The sequence below is a fragment of the Brassica oleracea genome, chromosome C4 (genome assembly GCF_000695525.1).
Source record: "Brassica oleracea var. oleracea cultivar TO1000 chromosome C4, BOL, whole genome shotgun sequence".
NCBI lineage: Eukaryota > Viridiplantae > Streptophyta > Magnoliopsida > Brassicales > Brassicaceae > Brassica > Brassica oleracea.
In genome coordinates, this window is record NC_027751.1 from 41008981 (window position 1) to 41019657 (window position 10677).

Consider the following 10677-nt stretch of genomic DNA (forward strand, 5'->3'; position numbering starts at 1 on the left):
TTTTGTGGGACCCTGACAATCAGAAACCTGTGCTCTTAGAATGTTACAAAACTTGTTCTCAAAAAGAATATTACAAAAATTTATCTTTTTCCGCCATTGGTGTTGATCAAGAAGAGAAACAACCTCTAATAAAGGCAAGTAGAACAAAAAAAATGTACCAGTAGGTTCATCATATTGTCTTCCAAAGAATATAAATGTACACATCAAATTACCAATGTGAAATTAATTTTAATACTCCTTGAACTTTTGTGAGATTTTATTCAGCTGATCAAAAAGAGAAAACACCAAATAAAGTGAATCCAATATGCGTGATTATCCACTCATTTCACTTTTATTTTAATGCATCTTTAGCGTTAAGTTTAAAGATAAAATTAGTGTATTGATTTGGCGAAGGCTCACAAAGATTGCTTTTTAAATAAGCCTCACAAAAATTGAAGTCTCTTGACTGCCCTTTCCGAATTGATCACTTTCCATAATCCTTACATATTTATAATAAATCACCCAAAAAACTTTGATTTAGATATTTCAATGTAACCTATCTACACATTTTTTGGTTGTTGAAAAACATTGTAATTATTTATTTTTGGAAAGAAATTTTTTTGATATTTTAATAGTAAATTATTTAGCTAATATTTGCTGTAAGATTTAGACGTAGATTTTATACCTTTACTACATATAAATATATTTAGTTTCCGTTTTATGCAATAGAGAAAAATAACAATGTTCCCAATTGACATAACTTTCCATAATCATTCATACAATTACTTTTGGTTCTATCTACCTATAAATAAACATCTCTTGACTAGTTTCAGCTATTACAATTTACGAAGACATGAATCATCGTCTTTCCGGAATAATCAGCCCACTTGATCACATCACCACCGATCCTATTCGATCCTCCTTCAAGCCTCCGTTACCGGTTTACTGCAAAACCACAATTAACCATTTAAAATCTCTGACCGGTCTCGATGTTGCACCTGGCCTCACCAATCAAGAGATCTCAGCCGTTGAATCTTCTCTTGGTTTCCCCTTCCCCATTGATCTCCGTTCGATTCTCCAGACGGGTCTTCCCGTGGGTACCCATTTCCCCAATTGGCGATCCGGGTCGACCCGGAATAATCTCCTCCTTATCGTCAACCTCCCTCTTCTTCATATATCCAAACTCGTCGTCAGAAACGGATTCTGGGTTGATTCTTGGGGGACCCGACCCGGATCCGACGCGGAGGCTTTATCGCTGGTTAAGAAATTGATGGAGTTTGCTCCGGTTCTCGTCCCGGTTTACGAAAACTTCTACGTCCCTTCGACGACGCCGAATTTGGCGGGAAATCCTGTTTTTCAAATAGACGGCGACGGAGTTAGGGTTCTGAATTGCGACGTCGCTGGGTTTCTCCAAGGACTCAATCGACCAGACGATCATCGGGGGTCCGGTAAATTACGACGACGTCGAAGAGTGGGGTTTTGGACTGACGTGGCGGAGAGAGGAAGAGTGGCGGTGGCGCGTGGTCAAACGTGCGGATGGTGGAGCGCGTTGAGTTGTGATGATGGGTTAAGGGAGTGTTTGGACGACGCGTATTGGAAGCTGAGAGAGGCAGGATGGAAGGAGGACGAGGTTCGCGAGATGATGATGATGATGATGATGGACGGATTAGATAGAGACACGTGTCCGAAAGCGTTCTCTTCGACGGTGCATGAAACGGTCAAGCGTGACGTGGCGTGCGCGTTTGGTGCAGATGGAGACACGTGTAAGAAGGATGAAGATCATCAGAAAGGCGGAGAGGTAACGACGTTGAGGCATCTGCTTAATACTCTAGATCCGTGAGTTTATATAACCATTGGATCAGCTAAAATGATCTGTAGAATATATATTGTTACTACTAAACTGTATATGGTTTAGAACTTTAGATGAACATTAGGTGGTCGTGTAAAGAATTTCAAACACCATGACGCGAGACTTTGTTTCACCAAAGAATTTGCTTTTCTAAGTTAATGTGTTCAACTACTAAACTGTATCCCCCTTTACATAGACTGTGTCTTCTTCATTTTCATACGCTTTAGATGCAGCCATGCCAGTTCCCATAACTACAATGATTCATAGCGATAGCTTTTATGGAACAGACGCAGGCATGCAACTCGCAGAAAACACACATAAAAACGTATTCAATGAAGAAGACAAGTATTCGATACGAAGAGAATTTTTAGATATAAAGTCAGACTTCACTCCTTCCCGACCAAAAAGATACTCCCTCTGTTTTTATATATAACTAGTTTTAGCAAAAAAAATGTTTGTTTTACGATATGAGATGTTTACATAATTCAAATCATTTTTTATATTTATTACATATTGTGTGACCAATCAAATATATAATTCATAACTTTTTATTATTGGTTGAATTTATGTATTAAACACTATTTTTTCAAAAATAAAAGTTTTTTTAATATTCATATTTTTAACTAAAACTAGTTACAAATAAAACGTGAGGGAGTACACTGCTAACATTATATCCACAAATTTTTTTTTTCTTACCGTACTTTTTCTCTTTCGAGTCTTGTGTCCATTTGTTTCAAGTCGGCATATTGATTATTCCGCCAGTGTTTGAACCAACTTTCCGAGTCCATTAAACATACGATCGTTCGCGTTAATTACTCATAAACAGTGATATAATTATTTTGGTAATATGATATTTTTTGTTTGACCTTCTGGCCAAAAATGCAATTGTCTTTCTGGTTGCAGAAACACTTTGGTCATATGATGTTTTTTGAAATAATTACAGTGTAAATCAGTTTTTGAGTTTTTTATAACAAAATAAGACAGTTTATTCTAACAATTTCTTTTTGTCTAAACTAACTAGTTTTATTTTCTAACTACTCGTTGACTAACTACATGATTTAATCATAACTCTTCGTAACAAACAAGAAAAATAAAGTGGATCCCATATATTTTTCTTCTTCGTTTTCCTCTTATTGAGTTCTTTACTTTTTTTTTTTGTAAAATAAATCATGTTTACCGGAATCTTTTTGAAAGAGAATATGTATTTAATCAATATCTTCATGATTCAATTTATCTTTTGAGATATGTCAAGCTATATCTATGATGGTAGTATAATTGTGATGTATGTTAACAACGTAATCAATTAAAGCTTCAACCATGACGTTTACGTTTTCTCGCATCTTTGTACTATGTTCTTGCTTCAAAACCGTAGGCCGCCCTCAACCAAGCTCGATCTCCAGGATACCGTGTTCATCTTCCTCGTGGTGTCACACGACGATTGATTCCGGTCCGTCACGTTCTCACTTTGCCTCAGTCATCTTTGTTGTGTCTCAGCTCTTTTTTTTCGTTGCGATGTGACCTCAGTTTCTCTTTATTGCGTCCTCCAACTGGCACAAAAAGCTTAAGAGCATCAATGGCTAAATTTGGTGTTTTTGCACGTCCAACCCTTCAACTTTTGTCCTATTTCAGTTTTGACCCTAATATTATTTAAACGTGCAAATTTCTCCTTAATTTCACTACCAAAATTGTAAATCTGCATTTCCTCCTATGATATGCAAATAAATACACAAATATAATATATTCACCTAAAATGTAATTTAAAATGACTAAAATGAACAAAATCAAGATATTCAAAATTACTAAAATCATAAAATATTGTAGTTCTTGAACTTACTTTTCACAGGAATCCCAAATGAATCGCTCATGTTTATGCTAAATGATTTCAATTTCTATTAGACAACATGACCGTTCTAATATTCAAACCACTAAATGTATGTTAAAACCTAGTTGGTGTACAAATGAACAGTGTACATGTAACTTTTTATAAAACAATGTACATGTGAACAATGAATATATGTGTACACGTTGATGATTCTGACATACATCTCTTTTGTAGTCATCTAAAGAATCAAGCTTCTACAACTTTTGAAATTCACGATAATATTAACAAAATATAGATAATGTTAGCACAATGTATACATTGTTTGCACGATGTACATTTGGATTCTTTTCTTCGTCCCATGTACACATGTACACTGAATTTATGTACACATCAACTTAGTCACCCAATGTATTCGTGTACACATCAACTTAACTACCCAATGTACTCGTGTACACGACCATGATATAGACAATCTAATGTTATATAGCATTTAATTATTTATTAGTAAAATGCCAACAAATTCAACAAGTTAAATAACTATTCTGCTATCACCATGTTTTATATGTTCACAAAGCAAATCACATTTTCAATACAAAAAGTTTAACTTAGAAATAAAGAGTCATTTCTACTTTTTCACATTACATACTAAAAACATTCAATAACATCTCAAAATGTCGTACACATTACACTACAACAAAATAAATATAGACACCAATTTTTTTTGTCTTCAAACCTCTAGTAAATGTCCAAGCCGGTTCCAATTAAAGGCACATCCTATTTCATCTGCTCAGAGTGTACATGTGTACATTAACTTCAAAATATATATGTGTACATTTACATATGTTCTTTAACGACAAGACCTAACGTGTACAATATACATATTATATTTTATCTCAGATTTACACGTACACATATGTTTGAGATACATTTTAGATGTCTAACATATTGTAAAGTTGTGTACATTCGTTAGTGTTATGTGTACATTAAAGATTGGTGACGTACATGTGTACAACAAATATGGTAGTGTACATGTGTACAACAAATATGGTAGTGTACAACAAAGAGGTTAAAAGCCAGATAGAAACTTCCATAAGTTCAAGGACTCGTTCGTGTAATCATGGAAGGTTTGGTCGGTACAATTAAAAAGTGAGGAATCAATTTGAAAGGGATACATTTGCAAATCAGAAAATTTTTGGGCAAAAATGTATATACTCAAAAATCAAGGGACCAAATGTGAAATAAAACCAAAAGTGGCCATTGTTGCTCATCGACTTTCACGATGAACGAGAGCTGCGCCAGAGAAGCTCGTACCGGAACGACTATCCTTGGAGCTCCGAGAAGGTGATCTGATGATGATGATAAAAGAAGATCCATTGTATCCGATGTATCTACGCTTCATCACATATCTGGGAAGCGAAAAGAGAGAAATCAGATAAATTTGCATTGATTTTTTAGATTTGTAATTAAAAAAGTGTGTTAGTGATAAAGAAAGTAAAAGAGAAGATGAAATTATGATGATAAAAAGAGATGATTTGCAGAAAGGACTGTGATTTACAAAGTAAAAAAAAAAGCCAAATAAATTTTTCAAAAGGAAGAAAAAAAACAAGATGATAATTAGATAGAAAGATGAGAGAGATAATGCAAATTGTTAAGTGTGAGACCATTTTAATTACATGATTTAATTTAGTTAACAACTTTTTGGTTTTAGTTACCAAAAACTACCTCTGTAGCTAAAACTGCTTTATATTGTAATAAAAACATAGAAACTGCCTTTTAGCGTTAATAACTCATGTTTTTTTTTACTACAAACGTATGTGTCTAGTCGTATTTAAATATTATATAGGGGGCAATAAGCTAACTTTTGTTCCAATCTGTGACCATGAGTATACATTATCTTCTTGGATATAATTTATAACTAAAAGGTGGTAGTGGTTGTTCGAGTGTTTCTACTTGGTAGTGATGGTTCAGTGCTTAAAAGGTTCACTCTGAAGTTTTTGATAATATGACGGTTTTTTTTTTTTGAAAAACCACAATGTTAAGCGACCGAGGTCAATCAACTATAATTAGGGCAATAGGCTAACTTCAACTCGAAACTTGTGACCATGAATATACATATTTAGTCTTCTCGGTTATAATTAAAAGGTGGTGGTGGTTCAAAGGTTTACAGGTAGTAGTGATGGTTCAGTACCTAATTGCGACTGCAATCACTAATATCTATGGGTCTTGGAGTATTAGTTTGGATTTTTATATGGAATTCCTCTGGTTTTTTTTAAAACAAAAGAATAAAATAAAAAATATAAAAATGAGATAGTTGGGAGTGAATTGGTCAGGATAACACAATCATCTTAAATTATATAATTGATTTTCAAAGAATACATTCTTTCTTGTACTATTTCAACAAAAAAATCTTTAGTTCAATAGATAATAAAGTTTTCAAGAATTTGATTGTAAAAAAATAGAGTCAATATGTAAAAGAAAGATTACAACAAATTACATGACAACAAACTGAATCTCGTAAACTCTCTCTACTAAACAACAACAACGGGATGATCTGATCAAGCATGAGGACATCTACTACTCAGCTGCAACGTTATCACTGTTGCCACCACCATTGCCAGAATCTGGCAAAGTTTCAAGATCAGTACGGACATCTTTCATTTCTTGAGGAAGGCTATTGTCTGAAGATGCATCAGAATGCTCTTGATCGTTCTGATTCACCACCTCTTCTATCTCACCATTCTTGTTGTCTGACTCTGTTTGTGAAGTTTCTGAAGCATCCTCTGATTGCTTTTCTTCAGTGTTGCCATTTTCTTTGCTGGAATAACTTGTGTCTTGTTTCTCAGTTTCCTCAACTTGTTCCTTCTTCTCACTATCAGTACTTTCATTTCCCTGTGAATCATTGGAAGAAGACTCTTCTTTCTCGATTTTCTCAGGTTCCTTGTCTTCTGGTTTCTCTTGGGAAGAGGACTCTTCTTTCTCGTTTGTCTCCGTTTCTTTGTCTTTTGCTTCCTCTTGAGACGAAGACTCTTCCTCTTTCACAACTTTCTCGGTTTCCTTGTCTTCATTCTTCTCTTGCAATATAGAAGCTTCTTTCTCTTTTGTCTCAGTTTCATTGTCTTTAGATTCCTCTTGAGAAGATGACAATTCTTTCTCCTTTGTCTCAGCTTCTTTGTCTTTAGTTTCCTCTTGAGACGTAGACTCTTCCTTCTCCTTTGCCTCGGTTTCTTTGTCTTTAGTTTCTTCTTGGGACGAAGACTCTTGCTTCTCCTTTGTCTCGGTTTCTTTGTCTTTAGATTCTTCTTGAGACGTAGACTCTTCCATCTCTTTTGTCTCGGTTTCTCCTTCTTTAGTTTCCTCTTGAGATGAAGACTCTTCTTTCTCTTTTGTTTCTGCTTCCTTGTCTTTACTTTCCTCTTGAGACGAAGACTCTTCTTTCTCTTTTGTCTCTGTTTCCTTGTCTTTACTTTCTTTTTGAGATGAGACTTCAGAAGATTCTACTTTCTCTTTCCCATCTTCTTCTTCTTTTTTTGTTTCTTGAGAACTTCCATCTTCAGATCCTGTTGACTTCCTGGTCTCATCTTCACCCGTCTTTATAGTAGACTCAGACTCATCATTAGTCTCTGTTGCATTAGATGGTGAATGATTAGACTCAGGCAAGTCACCATTAGAATCATTAAACCCTTCCTTCTCCACCATCTCATTATTCTCCATAGATTCACCCCCAGATTTTATTTCATCTGAGGACGAACCAGTGTTCTTCTCGTCACTGCTGCTTCCCTCATTATCAGTCGACAAAACACTCTTAATAACAGCGTCTTCCGGTTCTCCAGTCTTGTCTTCCTCCACTTCCACCTTCTCACCAGTCTTCTCATCTGTCTCATGAACCACCTCACTAGAAGCATCATCTCCCTTGTAATTATTCTCTCTTGCTTCTTCACCTTCACCATCCTTCTTCTCCTTCCCTTCACTCTCATCAGTCACCTCCTCTATCTTCTCCTCTGTATCACTCTTCTCTTTACTCTCCTCACTCTCTTCTGTACCGTCATTGTCTTTCTTCTCCTCAGTTATACTCTCCTCGCGTTCTTCGGTACCTCCGCTATTTTCTTTATTCTCTTCAATCTCAGTCTCATTCTTCTCTTTACTCTCCTCGCTTTCTTCTGCACCGCCATTCTCATCCTTCACCTCAACCTCACTACTTTCTTCACTATTGGACGAATCATCATTCCCACTTCCCTCACTTTCCTTCTCCTTATCCTCTCCAACCTCATCATTTCTTGTCTCATCCTCTTTATCATTAAAACTCTCACCTTCTTCCTCAACGACAACACCAGGGTTAAGATCTTTCCTCCCAAGCTTCACAACTCTCTCACCAACAACAGCCTTCGCACTCTCTTCAAACAAAGCCTTCTTCTCATGAGAATGCTTCACTTGATAAAGCAACCATATCCCAACGCCAAGCAACAGAGTCAGCTGTATACAATGCTTCACCTTGAACCCCTTTGATCTCTGTCCTCTCCGTGGCGAGGATCTAAACATCTTTTTCACTTCCTCCCCGACAGAACCCTATTCAAGAAATAAACAAAATCTCAGTTCTTGACAATGTGTTTCAACGATACGTTTCTATTAACTAAACCAACATCAAGATCTTGACCGGATCTGAGTAAATGGGTAATGATTGGTACAAATCTCAAACCGTTACACTAAACTAAGAAACATATCACAATCAGAATCTATATAAAAGAGGAAACTTTACCTGAAAAGGCAACTCAAAGATTGAAACTTTAAATGTGAATTTTAATTTTATTTTTCTGGGCAAGAAGAAAGATGAACAATTTTTTTTTTGAATTTGGATCGAGAGAGAGAGAGAGAGAGAGGTAGTGTTATTGCCACTAAAATCGTGCGGCCCTTCAATTTGCAGAGGAGGATACAAAAAAAAAATATGTTTAATCGTAGGAGGGAGGGAGCATGTGAAGCTGGTTCCACGTCGTCGTTTTCAGGTTCTTCACTGAGACACCGACAGGTACCTAACGTCGTCGTATCTACTCTCGGGCCACTATTGGTTGGTGGGTTTGTTAGGTTGCCTATGGGGCTAATCAATCTGTTTTGAGTCTTTTAGCATATGTGGTCTTGTGATTTGGGGTTTATATTTAAGTTAATGGTTTCAGCTGCACATGTGGGCTTGTGATTTTTTTCTTTTTTTTTCAGCAAAAAGGCAAAACTAAGCTAAGTAGATTCCTGAGTTGAGAACCATTTCAGAGAAACTGAATCGACATAAACCATAGTAGAAAGTAGATTCCTAGCACTTCACGCCAGTTTGTCCGCTATTGTGTTATGCACCCTTGGGTTATGTTGAATAGTGAAGGTCTGAAAGAATTCTTTACATCGTAAAAACTTTTCCATGTGTGTAGTGAACGCCGACCACTCTATTAGTGTAGACACCATCTTCACCAACTGAGATCAGTTTGTTGCAAACACCATTTCTGAAATATGTAAGGTCTCCATACACTACATCACCCATCATAGTATCAGTTGATCCTTCTTTTCTCTAAAACTATCATTGTACTGTGAATGAGTCGTGTTGTGGGCTTGTGATTTGTCAACGCTTTTAATTTTGCTTTTGTGTAATTTTAATCTATGATGTGTTGTTAATAAACAATGATAATCTACGGCCGTTCAAAACAAAAGACAAAAAAGCATAGTTGTTCTGGACTTGGTTTTAAATAGCGATCGCTTTGGTCGCCATGGCGCGAGGCGAGGTGTAGCGGTGACCTCGTCGCTTCATCACCTCAAAGCCAAGCGAGGTACACATAGCGATCGCTATTGAACGCTTTAGTAGTAGTTCCTAAGGCGTCTATAGCGAAGCTTCATTGATTTTAGACAAACCAACTTAGTTTTTACAGATTTAGGTTATTAAACCGAGGCCCTTTTAACATGAAGCTTTTCCGTCTAATATAATCTATCAACAAACCCTAACTCAATCTACTATATGATAATTCCCAAAAGTTTCATCAGCTCTTTTTTGATATTATTCTTCTCTATTCACGGTCTTACAAATCTTCTCCCTAGCTCTTTTCTTTCGCGGTTAGTTCTCTGTTCTCATATACTATTTTCTCCTATCAAGCAAACCTCTATTCTCCTCTCGCATCATTCTTCCCTTGTCTCATTCTCTTCTCTTCTACTTTGAACTTCCACTATGTATGAGACCGGAGGATCATCCAAGAAGAATAACTCAATGAATTTGTTGTTTTAATTTATCTTTTACTGTGTTTTTGTTATTGCCATGTCCTAACATGGAGTTATATATAAATAAATAAAACACCGTTTTAAATGTGTTATACATGGCGATCGACTTGCTTCGCCACGGCGCTTGGCGAGAGTCGATCCCCTAATCGCATTGGCTCGCCACACGCCATTTAAAACCCAGGTTCTGGAGAGAGATCATTGAGCCCACCCTCATTGATATTCAGGTGATGATTGTTTGAGTGGTTTTTAAACTTTTTTGGTTTTTGACTTTTAATTTTTAGTTTTTAGATTTTGGTTTTTGATTTTGCAATAGATTTTAGTTTAAAAAAAACATGAATGTTGATTTTGGTTTCTAACTTTTAGTTTTTGTTTTAAAAATCAATAAATTAATAATAACATATATCTTTATTATTAATAAAATATTACTTACTGTGAAAACAACAAATAACACAAAATATTACCACTTAAACATACTTTTATTTGTTTAATAAATTATTTTAAAATAGAAAATAATGCAATTTAAAAGAGAAAATAATGCAAACTAAATAGATGAACCACAATTCATATATATATATATATATATATGAAAATACATAATTAATGCAGTTCAAAATGACAAAACATAATTAAAGCTTAAACAAAATAAAAATAGTTATATTTTAAAAATGTTCTATAAGTCAAATTTTATTAATAAAAATATCAATAGTTATATTTTAAATTTACTATTCAATTCCACACATATTAAACAGTATACAATTGAAAGCTAGTTTATTATTTAAACATA

General features: G+C 35.3%; 2 protein-coding genes across 2 annotated transcripts; one reads left to right on the forward strand and one right to left on the reverse strand.

Annotated features, from left to right (window-relative positions):
* Positions 1-728: 728 nt before the first annotated feature.
* Positions 729-2004, forward strand: LOC106340243. The gene has a single exon (XM_013779124.1). The coding sequence runs from the start codon at positions 833-835 to the stop codon at positions 1817-1819; it is 987 nt and encodes a 328-aa protein (XP_013634578.1). The 5' UTR covers positions 729-832; the 3' UTR covers positions 1820-2004.
* A 4071-nt stretch (positions 2005-6075) lies between these two features.
* LOC106342325 (myb-like protein X) lies at positions 6076-8585 on the reverse strand. The gene is made up of 2 exons (XM_013781219.1): positions 8404-8585; positions 6076-8213 (listed from the first exon to the last, which is right to left on the reverse strand). The coding sequence occupies exon 2, from the start codon at positions 8184-8186 to the stop codon at positions 6225-6227; it is 1962 nt and encodes a 653-aa protein (XP_013636673.1). The 5' UTR covers positions 8187-8213; positions 8404-8585; the 3' UTR covers positions 6076-6224.
* Positions 8586-10677: the final 2092 nt, after the last annotated feature.

Bases quoted from the DNA above. Each gene is read 5' to 3' on its own strand.
- LOC106340243 (XM_013779124.1), top strand. From the start codon at position 833: ATGAATCATCGTCTTTCCGGAATAATCAGCCCACTTGATCACATCACC.
- LOC106342325 (XM_013781219.1), bottom strand. From the start codon at position 8,186: ATGTTTAGATCCTCGCCACGGAGAGGACAGAGATCAAAGGGGTTCAAG.